At 32.5% G+C, this 23,278-nt stretch overlaps 1 protein-coding gene across 2 annotated transcripts in view; it reads left to right on the forward strand.

Moving 5' to 3' along the window:
- The window catches only part of LOC118194656 (patronin-like), a 215,537-nt gene that overhangs the window by 121,880 nt on the left and 70,379 nt on the right, over positions 1-23,278 (forward strand). The window contains exons 1-3 of one of the 2 annotated variants that reach the window (XM_085812677.1): positions 4,631-4,840; positions 7,358-7,453; positions 16,786-17,001. In XM_085812677.1, coding sequence (XP_085668803.1) covers positions 4,778-4,840; positions 7,358-7,453; positions 16,786-17,001 — 375 coding nt within the window. In that variant the 5' untranslated portion in view covers positions 4,631-4,777. Of the gene's footprint in view, positions 1-4,630; positions 4,841-7,357; positions 7,454-16,785; positions 17,002-23,278 lie in introns of those variants that run through there. The other variant, XM_085812676.1, reaches the window with a different exon arrangement.

The following is a 23,278-nucleotide window of genomic DNA, read 5'->3' on the forward strand; positions in this document are numbered from 1 at the left end:
GCAAAAATTTTAGAAAAATATTTCTGGAATCTTTTATATTTTGTTGTACTTGTTTAAAGTACAAAGTGTTTAAAAAAAAGGGGGAAGTAATTTTTGCACGGAAACTGACAAATTAGGTTGGATAAGAGGTTAATTCCAATTGTTTGATCATTTTCAATGCATGTTTTCCATACTCGACATCGGAATTTGTGTAATTATAATACATGTGAGGTCTAATTACAAAAATAGATTACAAATTATACGGTCACAGTATTAACAATAGCTATGTTAGGCATACCAGATTAAAATAACTGCATTGATGTCAGTTTCCTCTTCAGATAGCGGAATGCTTTCGATAACACTCCGTGTACGTGAGTGGTGCATTATATAGGCCATTATCCTTTTTCCTGCATCTTCAAAATGCTGATATGTACTGTATCATTTCTTGTCATCATTAGTTTGCCTCTCATTTCATTTACGCTACCCGTTCTTTCCCAATTCATTTCGTGTAACCATCTGATTAAAGTATTTTTTAATTTTTATTTCTGGATTATTTAAGAAATGAAGCATGAGACCTGCTAACATGATTTTTTAAATAAAATGTTAGCTTAGACTAAAATGCCGCCCCCCCCCAAAAAAAATTAATGAAACAAACAAACAAAAAATTAATAGTAATAAATTATAAATAAATTAACTAACTTGAAGAAATATTATTTATTCTTAACAAATTCACATAAATTCTTCTCGAGAAATTTAACAAAAAGAATGACAATTAAAAATATACAATTATAAGTTGTGTTGTAAAGAAATCTAAAACGTATTTAAACGTAATAAATTAACAATAGTCGTGTTTACTCTGTTTATTGAATGAAACGATGCTGAGGATAGTTGTATATCTTAAATAGAACTAAATAGAATATTCAATTTTTTCCAAAAAATTAATCTACCGACCAAGATTACTGAATAATTAATTTTCCCACTTCCAAGAAATTATGCATTATTCGCATAGATTATTATCTCCGTTTGCTTAATTATAAAAATTACGGTTCGTTCTATTAACAATTCGCAATATCTTATATAAAAATGAGGTAAGTTCTGTTTTTTTACACTGGGCATCGTTTTCTATGACGAAAAGCGTGTGACGGAAATATGTAACGAAATGCAATGTAAGATTGAAAGATTGCATAAAATAGTGTCATGATTTGCGCTTGTAAGAAGATTGCGGAAGAAGAAAATTACCGCCTTACATATACGTTGACGATTTTTAACATTTCTTGAATATCAGAATCGTTTCTTAAGTTTTCTAGTGCCTACTTCGGTTTTGTACTGATGATTGAGATTGTGTATTTTTCGATAATTTTTCTTCATCATGTTTTCCATGTCTGAAGTGCATTTCTATGATTTTCATTAATGCCGAATTTAGTTTTGGGATCAAATATTCGGAAGGAGTTTCATTCATGCAAAGTGCCATTTTCTTTCTTTCGCAATAAAAAGAACTGATGGCGAGTGTCAGGAATTCATGAATTAAATTCTTTTTGTTTTTATTATTAATTTAATATCGCAGAAATTAGTAAATCTTGTCATTTGCAATTCAGTTCAGGCACATGATATAATGTTAAGATTTAATATCAAACGGAACGCGCTATCTTTAAGCTTTTCATAGTTTGAGGGGAAGGGGTAGATATTTTGAGGAGGGGAAAAAACGAAGCAAATAAGAATCTAATAATGTATTTTTAGTTCATGTAGTTAAAAGTAGTGCGTCGTATTTAGAAAGCAAATTGAGAACATATTGTAGCTATTTTTATCTGCATATATCAACGCTATCAGATGATATATGCAGATATATTATGCACTGAAGCATCAGAAAAACCGATGCAAATAAGTCTATGCAGAAAGTAACGCTATTTGTTGACGTCATTTGGTACATCTACCATTGCATGTGCAAAGTAATATCTGTTGAAATTTCTTAAGCTGTTTTCACACTCAGGATGGCAAATTTTAGTGATTTAAACCATTTTTATTGCAGTCAGAGAGCTGGAGCTCGTGAGATGGTCATACATTTCGGTGGCAAGATTAGATTTTCTCATAAGGTTATTATACTGTAACTGCAAGAATTCTGGAAAATCTTTGGACTTTTGACAGTAATGCGACTTTCTGGTAAACATGACCAGCGCATCAGCTGAAGAATCATTCCACGCAATAAGGATACTACTTCGGCTGTCTCTCATAATTCATTACTGAGGTCTCAGTGTCCATAGGATTGGGCGCATAAGCATGAGAACTGTGGAAATTTCCCTTGTTTTATGGGTTTTAGGAACTGACATTCAAAAGTATCCTTGATGAACACACGACACCGAACTTTGCAGCTCGCAATTTGAACATCGGACACTTGAATTTGAAAAACAGTGATGAGTCGACTGGTCTGAAAGCTCGCTTATCCAGTTGTTTCTGGCTAATGAAATGATCTGGGTTTGGAAAAAAATCTCATGAAATTAATCTATCTCGAATGTATTCATATCTTCATATCTCAATTCTGCATATCACAATGTTCTCGAATACATCGGGAGTGCAATACAGCGAACTATAAACCACAGATATTCATACGCATGACCAAATACCAATAAATTATAAACCGGTATGCAAAACGTAGGATATTTATTGCCTACAGAATGTTCCCACATAGGCGTGGATCTCATTTTTCGCAGTTCTGCGCTCCCACGAGCTACGAAATACTAAGTTGGTGTACCAGATCTTCCCCCTTTCAATGTCTAGGAATCCACGAACTAAATAAATTTTTACAGCTTAGTGTTGAATTGGTATATTTTTTACTTTTAATTAAAAAGAATAGGTTTATTTCTATAAAGATGGCTGATCTCCCTTCCCAAAGTTTTAAAACTGAAAACAATATCTGATTTTGTAGGAAATGTTGTTGAGTCAAAGAAATGATAGAAAATCTATCTTTCTAATGTAGAAATATCTATGGCTTATTTTTTTTTGTTTTAGTCCAAAGGGATTTGAATCCCGAAGGACTATTAGTTTCGTTTTGGCATTTTGCGTCGGACGGATAAATGTCGGTTCGTTTTTCAAACTGTTGCCATAAAATGTTAGAGTCCTGCATTATATTTGAAGAAATTAAATAATGAAAATCTGCGTAAATGTATGTATATTTCTCACATTGTCATAAAATAACGGTACATAGAGTCATCGAATTTTGAATAACGTAATCCTCCAACGAATATGAGCATGTGGAAGACCAAATTTGAAATTTGAAATTTGTTTTATGATCGATTTCCTATTTTTTAAAACTTTGACGAATTTTTGATTAACAAACTCAAGGATTTCAAAGCGAGCAATGGCAACGTTGTGCAGAAAAAACATTTTTATCTCCAGCGCGTGAGTCTCTGTATCGGAAATTCTAAAGATATGCTCGTTTTAAAACTATTTTGCAATATTGCTGTTGCACTGGATCTTATGGTTTAAGTGCGAGGAACATGATATTTAATAAAGAAAGGTAACACACAAAATGTTAAAAAACGCCCCTTTGGACGTAATTTAAAATCTGAAACATTTCAGTTTTTTTTTTTTTTTTTTTTTTTTTTTTTTTTTTTTTTGTTTTGTTTTGGGGGTTTCTTGCGCATACATGTATAACACCTTGCACTGTCAAGGTGTTATACATGTATGCGGCATGGTAAATTGTCATTTCTCGGAAGTGTTATATTTGGTTTTACGTAAAATCTCTGGCTTTCAAATTAAAAGAACGCATTGCTGAACAAAACGAGCTATTGGAAAACAGTATATATGCATGTTATTTGCTTATATGTTTATTTTTAACAACGCTTCTAATTGATACAATTATTTATAACACATCTAATTAAAATAACGTGTAATACATATAATCGGTAAGTTTATATATGAGCATTTGCGCCATTACTGTAATTAATAAGATATGTTTCTAACTCCATGCGTTGCGTACTTCTGTGCAGAATAGTAGTTTGCACTCTGCTTAATAATGAGTTTTTAATTTAAGGGAAGAACATTACACGTTTTCTTTAAGAAATGACAACAGCAGAAGTATTAGCAAAATTCTTTGTTAATTATATCAAAGCAAATTAGCACGATGTTATTTCAATTTACCGAATTTGTAATAATTTAGATGTATAATTTATATTCCTTTTTAAAGGTATTTTTAAATAGCGCGTGTTATATTGGGATTTTTTATAAATAGCACGTTGTACTATCTCTGGCTCTTTCCAACTGGCATTAAATAATATAGAATTATTAAAATTAATTTATTAAATAAGTGTGATTATTAAGATAATATCGGTAAATATTTGCTTGTATTGATTAGATTTATGACAAATGTAATATTACTTCCCTGTTTATATAGCTTAATATTAGAAATAGCCTTTAGTGATGACCTTTAACGGCACCAAGTGGATGTATAATAAGGTGCACAAAATTATTGTACGCACTTTCTAAGTTTCGGCAAAGAAAGGTCGCGTTTTGGTCTGGTGATTCTCATTTGAAAAATAAGAAGAAAAATATAAATAAATAAATAAAAATAAAAAAAAAAAAAAAAAAAAACTTGCTCTACAACTTTTGCGGCCGCGCAAACTGTGGAGAAGGGGCCAAAGCAAAACCATCGTCGCGCGATCTGCAGTCGCGGCCCAGATACTGGGCGTGCGAGTACTTGTATGTTGTTTCAATGCATCCGTTTAGATACTTAGTTGGATTTCTAATATTTCATTTTGCACCTTCTTTATGGATTAAGTGACGAACAGAAAAACAGACACTGAAGATGGTTCATCTGTCTGCCCCTTTGTTCTTGGTAAGGGAGCGGGACGATTACCAGCTGATTCTGGTGAGTTGGATAAATCATCTCCGGACCATTTTTGGACAAATGTTTATGCATGTGTGTGTGTGTTCAACTCGTAGGAGGGTAGCCGATGTTATACACCTGTGCTTTAAAGAAGCATTTTAACGGTGTCTCTTGCCCTGTGCAATATTTTCGTAATATATGAAGGCATCATTTTTGTGAAATTACCAAAGGCTTTTGGATTACTACGTTTATCATGTTGGATTATGCGAAAATGGATTTGTTTTCATATTTTGACAGCTGCCGGCACCGGATATCATGTGTGACATCTAATACTGTCATCATTGTGGATAAAATTATTATAATTCTAGATCCTCAAATCACTTTTGTATGGACCCATACTGCCCAGTATTTTGACTCCTTTAAATATTATTTATTGTTTTCGGTTATTTGCTGCTTTTACATCCAATGTAATGATGTGATTAGGAAAAAACTTTAATAAACAAATATATGTTAGAAAATTTTTCCCCCGTGCAGTGGCCGTCTGCATATATTTAATACAATTAATAAATTTTATTATCTTTTTTTGTCTTTAAAATCAGAACTAATGAGTACGCGTGAACAAATAAATACAGAGGTAATATTTATGTTTTTTAAATGTTTATATAATATTATGTATACCATTTTATTTATAAAAATATTTGCGCCTTTATTGACATATTATCAAAAATATATATGTCTAGAGTAGGGGTCCTCAACCAGTGAAGAACGCAGTCAGCTTTAATTTAGTTAAGTATTATATTATGACTATAAAAAAAAACTACTTTTGTTCAAGTTTTGGTATATATATTATTATTTTTTGTTTAATTTATATAACACATTGGAAAATAATTTAAATTTTATATGTATTTATCAAGTTTTGGAAAGGGGAGAAGGGATGAGAGTCTAGCGATGATAAAAGGGGTGTATGGATCAAAAAAGATTTAGAACCCCTGGTCTAGAGCAGTGTTTATTAACCTGATTTACTCGTAGGATCGGCAAAATATTTCTGTGTTTTGTCTCGGATCGGTAAGGTTAGTAATTTAGGCTACTGACATAATCTTTAAATATACAAAATTACGGAATTTAAAAACAGTTGGAAGGACCGGCGAATAATGTTTGCGGGCCGGTGGTTGAAAAACACTGGCCTAGAGCATTAAAAGAATAGAGTTAAGACAAATTACGCGTTTTGTTTACGCATTAGATATTAAATATTTATGAATTTTCTAGTTGTTTTTACCTTTAGTTTCTTATAATCTAGTCAATCAACCAATTGGACTATGTCTTTGGTTTAGTCAAATTCATGATTGATCCCAAGTTCAGCTGGAAAACACAAGAAAAAGTTATTATAATAAATGGGAGAAAAATAAGATTATCAGTTTGTCTGCATTCACAAGCAGTTCAATTTGAAAAATAAATTCCAGTGATTATGTAAAATAATTCAATATTCACACTTAAGAAAACACATTGTAAACAATAGAAGAATAAACATCAGGAATTAAGAAATTAAAGTTGTAAATGGTATTAAAGAATAATACTTCCAAGGAAATTCAGAACTATTATCATTTAGTTCAGAATTTTTGTTTTGCAAAATAGTGAAAAGGGAATTAAGAAGCACAAACATCTATTTTTTTGTTCTTTACAAATAATTCCCAGATACTATATCATTTGCTATTACATGTGTTATCTATCTTTTTTCCATGTTTTGTAGAGTTTTACTCTGATGGTTTGTGATCATTTTTATTTTATCATTATTAAATAAACTTCTGGTTTGAAGAGTGAGGCAGTGTCTGGTTAACTTATAACCTGGTCAATCGAGAGCTGGCTTTATAGAAATTATTTCTTTTATTTGAATGTGATATATTCAGTGAAAAGTCTGAATGGGAAACAAGTGTTTGTATTAGAAGTCTATTTCAAGAAAATTATGGTACTTTTCTGTTATCAGGACCTGGTTCAGAAATATATGTACTTATAATGCATATATGCATAACATATACATTTCTGAAAGCAGTCTCGATAACAGAAGAATACCAAAATTATTTATATGCATTTTGTATTATAGTTTCAGCTGAAAACTGTTTTAGATTTTGTAAATTGTAAATGAGGGTATTTTTTACCTCTTGAGATGATTTTACACCAATTAGATATAAATCTTAGAAACTTGCAGGAAATAACATACTTGTAGTATATGCTTTGTTTATAAATGAACTCCATATTTCAAGGAAAAAGTTCAGTTTTTAAACATTAAACTCTTATATGATTAGGTAAAACCATCTGTATTTATGATGTCTGTCTTCATAACAGCAGTATCATTAATTAAAACAGATCTAATGGTATATTTACTATACATGTGTGTGACTGACTGATGAATTAGATTTTTTGCCGCAAATATCACCAAGAGACGATTTTTGCCTTGTATAAACTAATGTCTTTTAGATGCATCATCTAGGTAATGCATGTACGTGTTACTGAAAGCTAAAATTTATAATATGTAGTAACTGTATTTTCTTTTTTTAAAACCAGGCAAAACAGCGAGCATCTGTTCTGTGGCTTCTGTCTAAAGCTTATATGCCCAAAATTCCATCAGAGCTGTATGAGCCTTGTTACCGAGATCATGAGGTTAGTCATTTATGAATTTATTAAGAAAACTATGATTAAAATCACTGCAATATTTATGTTTTATAATATTTTGAGAAATAAAAAATGCAGCTTATTGTATTAAATATTATAATAAGCAGAGAAATGCATATTATTATAATATTTAATATAATAAGCTGCATTACTCTGTATTAAATTATGACTTACATAGTATAAAATATTCCAAACAATTTTGCTTTTTTTGTCTGTGCCAACATGGATAAGAAAGAAAAACACCAAATTCATATATATTGTACTTTGAAAATTAGTTCTTTTGTGTTTTTAATGAAAATTGAAAAAATTGTAATAGTCTGCAGAATTACTCAAAGTAATGCAGTTTTTTAGAATTGTTATTTAGCTATGTATTTCTAAGTTTTAAAAAAAAAAATGCACTCATATTGAGGCAAAAGTTCATTAGTACGTCAACAAACAGTTTGTGCACAATTGTATTAGTTTGGATACTGTGGTATGCATCCAGAATTCGTCACATGTATTCTAAGAGAAACTTCTATATATTGAATAAAGTTATAGTTTAATGGTATGTAAAATACTGTGGGCAAATTAGACATGTGGACAGAATAGTACTTTAGTCTGCATGGACCTTTTGTTTCCAAATGAATACAAATTAATGGTCTTAAAAATAGATATAAATGTAATATTATGTTTCACAAATATGTTACATGATAGTAGGGAACATAATGGATATATTAAAATTGGAATTACTTCTTACAAATATCACTAGTTGTGATATGTCACACCTTTCATCAAACCCCAAGAAACCATTCAAATTTTTCAATGTGTTCGCCCAAAATTGCAGTAATGTTTTCAAACAGGTCTTCAATTTTTCCTTCCATTGATAATCTTGCCAAACTAATTTAGGAATCTTTTAAAAAAAAAAAAAAATCAGAAAAAGCTATTTCTTTAACAGCAGTTAAACATTCCGTAATCATCTTACCATCAGCAATGATAAGATGATTTTTGGCTAAAATTTGATTAACAGTGTGACTAGCGTTCACTGCCAAATCTGATGAAGAACTTTGAGCTTTAAATATATTTTGTTGTTTTTAACCATTTCTGCAATTAATTCTATTTATCTTTCAACATTTGGCCTTGGATGTTTCTATAATTTATGTCAGGTTTTATCTCATAGTGCAGTTTAACATAGATACTTAATCTGAGCATAAATGGTTTGTCTTTTACAAGAGTGAAAAAAATAAAACTTCTATTTTCATTCACAAACTTTTTTTTTTGGGGGGGGGGTTTATTTTGTTTTCAGAACATTTTTTGCAAGTATGAAAATAGAGCAAATGTTTATTAAAAAAGTCAGAAGAAAATTAATTTTCAATCGAGACAATTAGTTTTTAAAGTAAAAAATATTGGCAACCTTTCAAAATAACACTGCCTCATAAAACTTTTTGTGTTGCCAAGTAACAAAAATAGTCAACGCAAAATGTTTGCTATTCTCCCAGTAGGCAATCTAACTTACTTATATGTGCACCTACTTTACAGATCAGTAGGTGGTGCCTCTGAAATTGTTGTTTTTATACTTTTTTTTCCTTCCACCATTTTATTCAAATTTGCATGATCAGATTTATTATTATTTAATATTAATAATTTTTTATATTTTGTAAAATATTTATTTCTTTTGCTGTGTTTTATGCTGCATATAAGAAAACTTTCAGTGTGCGAATAATAGAAATTTTTTAAAAAAATTACATTAGCTGGTTTAAATATTTCAATGAATTACTTGATATTAATATAACTAAAAGTGAGCCCCTAAATGTTATGGATTATATCAAGAATTTCATGCATGCATATATTGAATGAAACAAATAAGAGGTAAGACGAAAAACTCTCAATTTTGTACTGCTATATTTAGTTTTTCAAAACCTATTTACAAACAATTTGTTGTGAGCAAAGTATTAAAAAAAAAAAAAAAGTTAAAGAATTTAAGAGAGATAAATTAAACACGGTTGCTGCTTAAGATAACAGTTATTTTATTTACTATTTCATCTCTTTGTAATGTAAACTTGAAAAAAAAAAAAAATTCTATTTGAAAGTATATTGATAACAAAGTTTCGAAGACAGCATTTTAAAATCTCTTTGCAAATTCAACAGAAAAATTGCATATGAAAGAAACAATAAGCATAAACTTTGCTTTTACAAACAAAATAATTTGAAAAAGAGGTGGCTCCATCTAGTACTAACGAAATTCGGTAGATTGCCAGTTGATACAGTACCAAATGTTTTATGATTTGTGATATTAAACTTGAAGAGCTATTGCAAAAATATATATTGCTATATGCTTGCGAAGGATTATCAGTGTAGTTTGCATCACCTTGTGCACGACTCGACAGACCTTCAGGTGAACTAAGCAAGCAAAAGCAACTTAGTCTGACTAATTCAGAAGTCAAACAACAAAAAAAAATTTTAATTTTTGTTGTTTGACTTCTGAATTAGTATTTATTCGGCGTGTTATTGTGTCTTAACTTAGTCTGACTTTGGTATGCAGAAATAAGAAAAAGAACAGTGCTACATACTGTCACTGGCATCTGGTAGTGATTAGCATATGATAGGGATTGTTACTGACTTTATGCTAGGCATTTCAGATCTGATTCCTGAGGGGTGTCTTCATAAAATATTTATGAGAATTCATGAGAATTAAGATGGCTGACTTACCAAGAAGGATGATTAGCTTCTGTATTGAAGGTCACATCTCTTTAAATTTACCATAGATAGTGCAGAAACTGCCGCTGATGGAGTTTCATCAATAAAAATGAGTAATGGGAGGTACCCAAATGTTGCAACCAGTGTTAACAGATGATGCATTTTATATGCTTTAGATGGAAGGTTTAGACTCTGACTAGTGATTAGTCAGACTGTTATCAGCTATAATACATGTATTAAAAAATTTAATAATTTTTAAGTCTTATCAGTTGACAAAATTCAGTTTTAAACACCCATTAGTATCTCTTTTCTAAATGCTCGCCATGAAGTGAACTCTGTAGAACTTGAGCTTTAAACTGGCCACTTATAAAAGTGAGCTGGATTGTGGATTGTCTTGATCTTTGCTGTTTAATCCAGTAAAGTTGACCATATATTTCAGCATTGTAGTAATTTTTTTTAAATAAAAATTTCAGATACAAGTTTAAATATTTCTTTTGTAACTGTGAATTATTGAATTAACTGTAAAAAATTTGTTTGCTTGTATCCAAACTGTAATACTCTGAGTTAATGTATATTATATTTTCTTATTAACCCTTTGAGTGCCATGGCCCGCTTTATCCGGTCATGAGATTTTTGGTTACTTGGTATATACTAGCTTATAACTTAAGATATTTTTCTTTCTTACTTTCATTAATAATATAAATGCAATCTTAATGAATGTCAGTTTATGAAAATAGAGATTAAAATAGATAAATATACAAATTTAGCTAATAAAGGGCTCTTTAGATGCAGGTCTTCGTGACATATCCAAAATCCCTGGCTGCTCAGAGGGTTAAACAATAGAGAGGTTTAAAATTCTCAATTCATTTTCAATCATTTGATTTTCTTCCTTTGTTAGGCTATACATTAGTTAGTTTTAAAAATATGCTTAGTAAAATATAGGCTTGAATTTCATTTGTTAGTGAAAGCTAAGTAAGCGCATTTACAGAATTACTGAACTAAGAAACCAAAATTATAATTTTTTTTTATCTTGTATTATTCAGAATAATAATAATAAAAAAATATTAAAGCTGTATTCTAACCAGGATTCTATCCAAGAGCAAACCTCATTGCCCTATTTGAACTGTATTTTTATTGCTCTCTTTTATATATACAAGGTGAATCTGAATAAGTGGGCAAAAGTTTACGGGAGGATAGAAGGCAGCTATATGAGCAATATTCATCATAGAATGTATGGTCGGAACACAAGGAGTGAGAAGTTATAGGATAGTTTTCCACTGTCACATTTAAAGAATTAACACAAGAATGAGAGAAGTTACTTCAGGAAACATTTTATTAACAGAACATTTTGAGCTCATAGAAATTGCCCAAAAGACCTTCTGCCAGATATAATTCAGGTTTCACACCTGTGGGATAGGGATTCACTCACATTTACGAAGACACCAGACATTTCCGGAGGTCTGGTAACTAGATCCATATTGGCTTCAGTGGGGCACTCATAGATTAGGCTTTTCATATGGCCCCACAGGGAAAGTCCAAATGCAGGAGATCCAGTAATTGTCCTGGCCAAACTGCGGGACCACCTTGACCAATCCATCACCCTGAAATTTCATGATTTATATCACCAGCAATCCTCTTCGCAATCACAGTAGAAAATGCCGTTGAGTGCGAGGACCGACCCTTTCTATTCCATTTATTTACAGTGCCATCTAGTGGCTCACCATTTACATTCCAACCAGACATTCTGTGGCAAATACTGCTCATATAGCTGCCTTCTATCACCTCGTAAAGTTTTGTCTACTTGTTCAGATTCACCCTGTATGTAAAGAACATTTAGACCTTATTCATATGTTTAATAGCAATAATAATTATTCAGTTTTGAAAATTTTGTTTGAGTTTATCATTAATTGAATAAACACTGCGGTTTGATCTCATTTGGAAAGCTTTCCAGCTTTTTGGAAAGGAAATTTTACATAAGAAGGCAAAAAGAATGTCTTATTTACATAATGCACCCATGCAGGCTTACTGAGAAAAAGTATTGTGGAACAAAATTTCTATTGCCATGTTATTTTTTGTCACCTTTTTGGTCTGTTTGCCACTTATAATTGTAGTTGAATGGATGTATTATACGAATCATCAGCATAGATATGATATAAACTCTTGTGGTGTTAGCCAGTTGCATGCTTCTCCATGATTTCCACCATAACTTTCATCTTAATCATTTCCTTCTTTTTACTGCTTTCTCCCCAGCCTTTTTTTCATAAAAGGGGCCAGTGCAAGAATAGTTGCTCATACATTTGTAATGCTGTCGTAAATATATATAATAGTAGGAATGTGGGCTATATAAATGAAGGAATATGGGCTATATAAATGAAGCAGAGCATAGGAACTAATTGTCCACAGTCATATTGTGAAAGACAGAAGAATTATGGGCTCACTTACTGTCACATGATGCTCAATAGACTAAAGCATATATAAATTACTTGCACTGCAAGACCTTGTTCATTTATCAAATTAAATTTTAAAAAATTATATGCTTATACAACAAAACAATCACAGACCAAATTTTATTCTTGCCTTGTTTCGTAGCATCCAAGATTTTACTTTTGCCTTGTTTCGTAGCATGGGTAACATGCAATCTTACACTGTCCTTTTAAAAAGTGTGGAGATGGAAGCCCTGAAAATATAGCACATCTGCTTATATTAAAATATCTGTAATGCAGCAGTGTCAAGTCAAAGTGCTAGATATCCAGACTAAAGGTGAAGGATATGTATATTTATTGGCATCTCATGCCAAATCCAGATCTTGGGCCAGTATGATGATGAAGAATGCAAGCTTTCAGTATTCATTCCCACTGATGTCTCCACTCATAGATTTGTCAAATGTAATTTTATTAGGTACTATTCCGTTTTGAGGACCGTAAAAAAATTACAGCGAAAATGTATGCGCAGATGCGCCAAATCTAGCGTACACGTTGATTTCAGATTGCGTAAGTTTATATAGTTCTATATTTCTTAGGATGCCATTGAAATACTAGTTTAATTTTAAAATCCTTTTTTGATATCCTATGGATTTAACAATTTGGGAATTGCCTATGACAAAAAGTTTGCAATAGAATTTTGGGTAAAGTGCAGAATCACCCACTGCTTGGAGCGTTTTTAAGAATTGCACATACTTGGTATCCAAGTACACATCGACCTATTTTCAATTCAAAAAAAAAAAAAAAATCCCCAGAATTGCACAAAAATGGCACTGCGCACACACACCCTTTATCTATGTTCACATTGACCTATTTTCACTTAAAAAAGAAAATTGACAAAAATCCAAATGTTTTTACCCTTGTAAGAAGCAGCAAACCAATAAGTGGGCTATTCTGCACTTTACTGAGAATTTTTTCAAAGAAAAGGCATGATTCGTTCTAGAAAATTATGTTTGAACAACCAACGAGATGAAACTATGCTTTAGCGATAACTCGGTAGCGAAATAGCGATGCAGGCATCCATTCAGTTATGTTTAGCAATTTTTATATAAATGATAATAATGATCTGAAATAGTTATTTACTCTTATGCTTTCATTCAGTCATGTTTAGCCTTTTTTTATATAAACTGTAATAATAAAAAAGTATTATATGAAATTAACCTTTCATGTAAATTAAAACATCAATCTTAGATAGTTATTTACTATTATACTTCCTTTCTTGCGTGAGAGTTACAAATCTCACTGGTAAATTTAGGTAATAAATGAAGTTTTAATCACTAATGGCAAATATCAAATCTATCCTCCTCCCTTATATTTATTTATTAATATGTCAATAAAATAGAACATAACTGTTTATTAATGTAATCCATAAATAAAAATAATAACTCAGCTTGTCATTAATTTTTTTCAATTCCCTTTAATTTCATTTCAAATTCAAACTGTCCAACAAAAACGGGAGTTGGAGTCGACCTGTTTTTAGTGACTCCAGCTCCAACTCCTTTTACCCCAAAACTTGCCCAACTCCTATTCTGACTCCATGACTCTGACTCCCAAATTTCACTGGTAAATTTAGGTAAGCAGCAGTAGCAGCAAGAACCTTCAAAATTGATGCTATTCTTAGGAAGTGAGCAGGAAAATGATCAATTAATCATCAAGCAATGCTATGGGGAAGTACATATTTGATGATATAGAGGTTGTGAGAATTAAGAACTTTTTTAGAAGATGTAGATGACCCTAATGTTTCACTAACAGAAAGACTGTGAAATGATCTTGCAGAATTGGAAACTCTTCTTTCTATACTGAATATAGCCACAAAAAAGCTACAATCTGAAGAATGAACAGGAAGCAAGAATGGAAGAATGTGATGTTAGTACTTTCTGAAATGGAGGGTTTATTGCAGAAGGAATCATGTCTTCAATGAAGAAAAGAGAAACTAGTTTGAGAGAAAATGAGATCTTGCTGGGTTCAATATATGTAGATCCAAAACACCGGATTTTCTTGGATGATGAACAAATTAAGAAGGCAAAGAAATCCATCTATGAAATTATTTTCAGAACAATTGGAGTATTCAAATCAGGACAGTCAAACTGCAGACATTGCAACTGAGTCTCTATCATCCTCTTTCAGTGATGAATTAGATTTTGAGAAATGGTTTTGGATAATATTGAAAAGGCTAAGGCAAAGTGAATGAAAGTAGCGAACCAAGAGCCTTTAAATATAAAAATGAAAAAAATACAAACAGAATTTCTGCACGGCCTTTGAAGAAATAGAGAAATGTGATTGCTCTTGTAAGACACCTCTTTTAAAACTATCCTGAAAAGTTAAAAGAAGTAGCCCTAACAGTAACATCTCTTCCTCCTACTCCAGTCAGTGTGGAAAGGCTCTTCTCAGCTCTGAAGTTTATCAAATCAGATCTGTGGTCCTCCAACAAAGATCTTGCCGAAGCTATATTGTTTCTTAGAAATAATTAAATGCCAGTTTTTCCATTTCATAATAAATGGTGATTAATATAAATAATTTGCTATGTCATCTTTTTTTTTTTTTTTTTTTTTTTTTGTGTGTGTGTGTGTGTGTGTGTGTTTTGTAGCATGTATTTTTTCTTTTATATTAGAAAAATAAGCTGTAACCCATGTGTATATGTTTACATATATATAAATACATGAAGGAGTCAGAGTCGGTCATTTTCCCTACCGACTTTACAGCCCTGATTAGAACCATCATTTACTTCCAGTTCTGTTGCTAAAAAGTCATGTGTACAGCTTTAGGTACTAATGTTGTATCATATGACACTGTGAAGGTTTAGTACCGAAAGTTCAAAAACAAGGGCTATGGCATTTAAGAAGCAGAGCACTCTGGTCTGCCTACTGATGTTGATTAGGCCCGCCTAGGAAAATTTATGGAAGAAGGTCATTTTGCAACCACTCGAGTGCTTGTTAAGGAGTTAAATGTTAGTACCATGTCCATTAGTTGCGCTATGTGTCACATAGACTTGACGTACAAGTTCAATCGTTGGGTGCCGCAGAAGCTCGCTCAAGCAAATAATGGCAGACATGTTCGGGCCTGTACTAATCTGCTGAAATATCAATGCAGGGTCAAAATTTTGGACCAGATCATCACTTGTGATGAAACGAGAATCTACTTCAGCAACATAGACCGAAAAGGGGTTTGGTCTGTGTCCAGTGAGTCTTTCAGCAACGTCACAAAGTGCAGTTTGATTAACAAAAAGAACATGCTTTGTATCTGGTTGGATTGCAGTGGTATTATCCTCTGTAGTGCATCTGGAAAAAGATAAAATCCTTGACAGTAAGGTGTACAGCGAGATGCTAGTCCATGTTGACACTGGTATCAAGGAAAAACGTCGAACTGAGTTCTGGAGCAAAAAAGTAACGTTCCATCAAGATAATGCAAGATCACATGTGTCTGCATTAACCAGCTGGACTCTGTACGCACTCGAGTGGGATCTTTCATCAGATACACCATATAGCCCTGATATCGCTCCTTTGGACTTCTACCTTTTCTCACACCTGCAGCTACATTTTCCTGGTGCTATCTTCCATTCTACACAGGGTGTCCGAAATGAGGTTGATCTCTTTTTGGACTCCCGGGCACCAAGTGTCAGGACCGAAGGCTTTGAAAAACTATCAAAACTTTGGCAGAAAAATCATAGATTTGGATGGTAATTACTACCTGCACTAGAGGTATTGCTTTCATGTTTTTCCTTACTTTATTAAAAATGTTTTTTATGGAAAACTTTTTCTTAAAACCAGATATTTTTCTTTACAAACTTGTAATTAATTAGCACATTTGTAGAGAAATAATTTGTTGGTTTCTTGTATTTTAAGATACTTATTGCATTAGCAGTATTGTTACTGCAGTTTCTTTTCCATGTGAATTTATATCATTTAATAAATTATCTGTATTTTTGTTTTGTAAATCTTTGATGTATATAATGTTGAGACTGCTTTTGTTCTGTATTTTTGCAGGATAAGATTGTCATGTTTCAAACTGTGTTATAAAATATCAATTTGTTTATCTCTACAGGATTCAGTAGTCGGATTTCAGTTTTCTAAGACCTTGAATATTTTGTGTTGAGTGTCTATTTTAATACTTAATGTGAATGGTATTCTTATCATAATAAACAAAAAATGTCCTTATTTTTTATTATAGGGAAATGATAGACTTAAACCTCAGATAGTACATGCTTTGGCTAATGCTGAGCTGTATTGCTTGGCATTAGCCAACATTTATGCTGATCCTAATTACCATAACCTTAATCATCATGGCATAATACAAGTGCTCACTAGAAAAGGCATTGAGATCAATGAACCTATGGATGCAAATCTGACGGAAACAGTTTTAGTTCAGACAGCACCAATCAGAATGGTAAGTTCAACAATATAATGTTGTGTGTAGCTTAGGTAAATTAATTTTTTACGAAAAATAGTAACTTATAATAACATTGTAAATTTATTATTTTGAAAATTAAAGCATGTCTAATTATGATAGTATTTAATTAAATATACTAACCATTTTATTTGTTTATTTAAATCTTTGAAAGTAATGCGTGTGCAACATTATGATAACATATATGATTAAATAAATTGTGTACACATGAAATGATATTTTGTTTTTGTTTTACATTTTTAACTGTGAAAAAGTTAAATATATGTATACATTTTTCTGTTCCAAATGGTAAAAATAAAAAATATAGCATAAAAAGTAAACAAGCTTTTGTGTCATTCTATCAGATCATTTCCACCCCCAATTGATTACTTTAAACTTTTAAAGATACTGCCTTGTTAAAGTTACTGCCACATAAATAAATCATTGTCAATATTTGCATTTTGCACTCTACAAATTGGTTGTTAAATAATATTTGCATTTTGCACTCTACAAATTGGTTTTATTGCCAATTCTGGCAATAAACACCATGGCTGTTACAACAAAGGGGAGTACCTTTTTATATCTCATTATTTTTAATACACTAGCTGCACATAAAGCCAGTCACATAAAATAGTTATAAAAATGTATAATGAATTATAAGGAGCCCAGCTAATATTTCAGGAGTCCAGTTAGTAATTAACACTAATAGAACTGAAGAGCTGCATTTATTGTTTTTAAATTTTTTAGTTTGTTAATCACTAACAGATTGATTAAAAAAAAATTAAATATCATAAGTTTTATCAAATAACCACACTTTGTTGCACATTTTTGAGCAGTGACAACAAACTTCTTTTAAAATCGCTGAGTTTGTTTATTCAGTATTAAAGACAAATAGCTTCACTTTGCAGAATGGCAATACATTTCTTTTAAGCCACTGACTTTTCCTGTAAAATTTGGAACATAAGCATCTTACGTTTTGCTGAGTGCAACACACTGCTTTTAAATCACTGAGATTATTAATAAAAAAATTCATTAAATTCACACAGAGCAGGAAATAAATGCAAAAGCAAATTTAAAATTTGTGGCTCAAGGTGCACACTTTTGGGCACTGGATTATGTGTTCAAAATTTGGTGGCTGTAGGTGATGACATTTAATGCAAAACAGTTAAGAGGGAAATCTTGCAAATAAATTACTAAATAAATCTAGCACTTTCTTTTTGTAAGTGTTAACACTTACAAAAAGAAAGTGCTAGATTTAGAATCCCAGCTAACAAAATCTCAGCAGATGTATCATACACCCTCATCATTCCTGTTTGAATTTTTAATATAGTATGATCCATCTGATGGTGCACATAGTAAGTTAGCTTCATTCTGGATTGCATGATCCAATGCTTGTGTCTTTCACATCACTCGTAATGCTTGTTTTTTTTTCTACGTCATTCAATTTCCTTATGGCTGTGAATGTTTCTCTGCTAATCTTCATGCCATTCTTCTCTAAGATTTTTCACAATAACTTTTGTTGCTCTCTTTGTTTTTTCCTTAGCTGCTTCCCATAACTTATTTAAATTATTCAGCTCTTGCTAGATCAAAATTTATTTACTTTTGTATTTTTCATCTTTTATTCTGCAAAATTTTTGTTATTTACATAGTTAGCTGTATATGCCATTTATCATTAGTGCATATATGCACACATTCTTTCATATCTCTTGCTCTGTCTTCCTTCCCCCCCCATGTATGTGGTGTTATTTCGTAAGCCATGGTATATTTATTACAACTAACCCTAAATTTCTTATTGATATTTTTACCAACTGTTTTCACAAATTGTTACATTGTTGCAAATATTTTGTGTTTTTAAAGTGTCATTTCTGTTTATGAATATTCATTTGGGAAGTCATTATCACTGACTTTGCAAATACATAAATACAAATAGACGTTTGTACTCCTGATTTAAATAAATTCTGAATTTCAATTTTTATTATGGTACATAGTAACTCAAAAAATGCTTCAACTATGAAAATCCTTCATTATTCTCTTGTACCCTAAATCAGGGGCTCTATGGAAGTGATCTATGAACTGAACTTGGCCTTCAGAATCCATTGATGTGGCCCAAGCCTGTTATTGAAAGAAATAATAGAAGGAAGGATGAATTAAAAAATATGGAACTTGTTGCGTGATTTTCATTGAACATGAGTGATTGTCTACTACTATGAATTTGACAAAAATTAAATATGAATTAAATTCAAATCCATGGAACTAGAGACATAGATAATGTGGTTAAAAAAAGGAGGGAAGGAAGGAAGATTAATTTTTTACATTAAATGTGTAATGGTGATAATTTTTTCCTTCTGAGTTATCTCTTACGTTGATCAGTAAATGCAGTTTTGTGAACTGCAACAATATTATAGTTTTTCTAATGATCATTAATAAATGCTAAATTCTGTTTGTCCCCTTAGGATGTGTTTCTTTGCAGTGGAGCTTTGTTAGATTGTGTGGTTCAGAAGCTCCAAAAGGTGCTTGACCAGTGAATGGTTTAGAAATAATATGTATTATTTTAGACTAATGTTTACATTCTTGTTAACACGAAGGAAATTGTTCAGACATTAATTGTACATGTCATAACAAGGGAATTCAAAAATATGAACACAATTCTTCATTCAAATATGCCACTACCCCTATCGTATCTCCTTTGCAAAATAGAATGTTCAGTCATGTCTTGCAGAGTGATGAGCTAACAAAGCCACCTCAGAGCATGCAACAACATATTATAAAGAAATTTCTTGCTTGAGACAAGGGCAGAGACATCAAAGCACGATATGGGGAAGAGATTTTTTCTAAGCCTCACGTGTGGTGAAGTGCTTCATTGAGGGAAGAGAGCATATGGAAAACATCCATCACCTCAAGAAACACTGATCATGGGAATGCAGTTATTCGTGAGAACAGGCACATCACCATCAAACAACTTGTGCCAATGCTTTCAGTCAGTATTGGTAGGGTACAAACTGTTGTGTGAAAACATATGCACTATGGCAAAGTTTATGCCCAGCAGAGTTTATGCACATTGACAGACTATACTTCAGGTGAACCTAACTTGAGAACACTGAATATAGTAGAGAGTGTATGTGTCCGCCGTAGAATATAGTTCTACCATTTTGAAAGGTAATATTGTAAAAATTATGCTGTGAAATATGAATGCTGTTGAACAAAGAGAACGGAAGGAAAAAATGTGTGAAACGATAGATTTGTGCTGATGGCGATAAGGAGCGCGCCTTGCGCCCTCCGATAAGTGTGGCAACCCTAGAGGAGAAGTTTCTTACGAGTAGCGAGCAGAGCGAAACAGGCAGGCTGTCGGGGAGTGTGCGCGATGTTCCTAAATAAAGCTTAATTTTTATTGTGCACTATGTCTTGTTAATATTTATATTAATGCAGTATGAACATAATCTGTGATATGGAATTCGAGGATTGGTGGTAAAAACATAACAGGAAGTTACCATAATGGTAACCCGGACTGTGTTAAATCGTATGAACAGTTCTCAAGCACTTTCGGTTTTGACTACAAGCCATCACTCAAGATCTCCAAACCAGAAGTAATGGATTACATCGGTTTTCGTCCTCCGGATCACAGATGAGTAGTAATTATAGATCATTTTATAATTCTGTTTTCTACTTATCATTTAATTTCATTTTCTTTAGTTAAATTTTTCCTTTTATTTTGGCTTAAAAACCTTGCACAATGTCTGATGTTCATGCCGTCCAAATTCCGGTTTATAACCGATCAGACCCATCTTTATGGTTTATTATGTGTGAAAGTACCTTTGCTCTTGCCACCCCCAAACCTATCACAGAATCCATTACTAAATATAATTATGTAGTTGCTCATCTTCCTCCAGATATTGCATCAATAGTACGGGATTTACTTATGAAACCAGACCCTATTGATCCATATGCAAAGCTTAAAACTGAGTTAATAAATCGTTCAGGAGAATCTTCTCAGCAAGAAATTCGCCAATTATTATCTGGAGAAGAATTAGGTTCTCGAAAACCTTCCGATTTGCTTAGAAATATGAAACGTCGAGCAGAATCTTTAAATGTTCCTGATAACTTAATGTTAGAATTATTCCTTCAACGTTTGCCTTCGACTGTTCAGTCTATTTTGGCAGCGGTTTCCAATTTAACTGTAGATAAAGCTGCAGAAATTGCCGACAGAATTTTAGAAGTAAATCCAACCCCAGGGACTTGTGCCGTTTCTCGCACAGTCGATCAGTCTCTTGAGGATAAATTATTTAAACAAATAGAAAAATTAAACAAACGTATTGATCGCATTTCTCTTTCTCGTGGTCGCTCGCCAAATCGCGGAGATCGCAATAAGGAAAGAAGCAATTCCAAAAGGAGAGATTATTCTGTTTGCTGGTATCATAGACGTTTTGGGAAAAAGTGTAGAGATGACAAATGTACAAAACCTTGTTCATGGCAGGGAAACGAAACCAGCAAAGAATAGAGGCGACTTATTCTTTGCCTCAAGTTTCACGTCGCCTGTTCGTTCGTGACCGTAGAACAAACCTTTCATTCTTGGTCGATACCGGCTCTGACGTGTCCTTACTTCCAGCAAATAATTCTCAAAAACGGAATTCGTCCCAACAAACACTTTTCGCTGCTAATTCTTCTACTATTCATGTTTATGGTCAAAAAACACTTTCTTTGGATTTCAAATTAAGACGACAGTTTACATGGACTTTTCTTATAGCAAATGTTAGTACACCCATTCTTGGAGCAGATTTTCTCCATTTCTTTGAATTGGTGCCTGATCTCAGAAACAAATGTCTCAAAGATTTAAAAACGCATTTTAAAACCGTTGGTTGCGTGAAAAATGCAAGCATTTATTCAGTAAAAACTGTATTTAGTGATACACCATATCACAAAATTTTAAAAGAATTTCCTTCAGTTACTAGATTACCAGATCCTAACCAACCTGTTAAACATAACACCGTTCATTATATCATAACTAAAGGTCCACCTGTGGTTGCAAAACCTCGTCGGTTAGCTCCAGATCGCTTAAAAATAGCAAAACAAGAATTTCAAACTATGATGCAATTGGGGCATTTGAGACCTTCGAGCAGCAATTATGCATCCCCACTTCACATGGTTCCAAAAAAGGGAAGTCTGGAATGGAGACCTGTAGGAGATTATCGAGCATTGAACGCTCAAACAATAAAAGACAAATACCCTATTCCATGTTTAGCCGATTTTACTGCTGCATTGCACGGTACTAAAATTTTTAGTCATGTCGACCTGATTAAGGCATACCATCAAATACCAATTAACCCAGCCGACATCCACAAAACCGCCATATGCACACCATTCGGTTTATTCGAAAGTACCCGTATGCAATTCGGCTTATGCAGTGCATCCGCAACTTTTCAACGTTTTATAGATGAAGTCAGGCGGGATTTAGAAGGTGTTTACGCTTTCGTCGATGACTTGCTCATAGCCTCTAAAAATTCTGAGGAACATTGCAGGCATTTGAAAGCTTTATTTTCCAAACTTCAGGAATATGGACTTTGCATAAATGTTTCAAAATGCACCTTTGGTCAAACATCTATTGATTTCTTAGGTTTTCACCTTAGTGAAAACGGAATTGAACCTCTTCCTGACAAAGTCAAATGTATTTTAGATTTTCCTCAACCTACCACTCTCACTCAGCTTCGCTGATTTTTAGGCATGTTTAACTTTTACAGATGTTTCATACCTAAAGCAGCACATATTCTTTCTCCTTTAATAAAATTGTTAGAAGGCTATATTAATAAAAAGAAATCTCGTTCTCGTGTTCAGGATTCATCCCCACAATTAAATTGGAACGAGAATGCTGAACAAGCCTTTATTGCTGCCAAAAATGCCATTGCTCAGGCTACCCTTTTGAGACACCCTATTCCCGGAGCCCAGCTAAGCATCTGGGTAGATGCCTCAGACGTCGCAATCGGCGGCACACTTATGCAGTTGTCTCAACAAACATGGGAACCTATAGCATTTTTCTCTATGAAACTCAATAAAAGTCAACAGAAATGGTCCGCGTACGATAGGGAATTATTTTCTATTTATTCTGCAATTAAGAAATTCCGACACATGTTAGAGGGCAGAAATTTTATAATTTATACGGATCAAAAACCGTTAATATACGCTTTTAAACAGAACCCTCATAAATGTTCACCTCGACAATTGCGACATTTAGATTTTATTTCTCAGTACTCTACTGATATTAGGCATGTGCAAGGTTCAAAAAACA

This window comes from Stegodyphus dumicola, chromosome 3 (assembly GCF_044657685.1).
Source record: "Stegodyphus dumicola isolate Sdum_Otavi_A_Nest chromosome 3, ASM4465768v1".
Lineage (NCBI taxonomy): Eukaryota > Metazoa > Arthropoda > Arachnida > Araneae > Eresidae > Stegodyphus > Stegodyphus dumicola.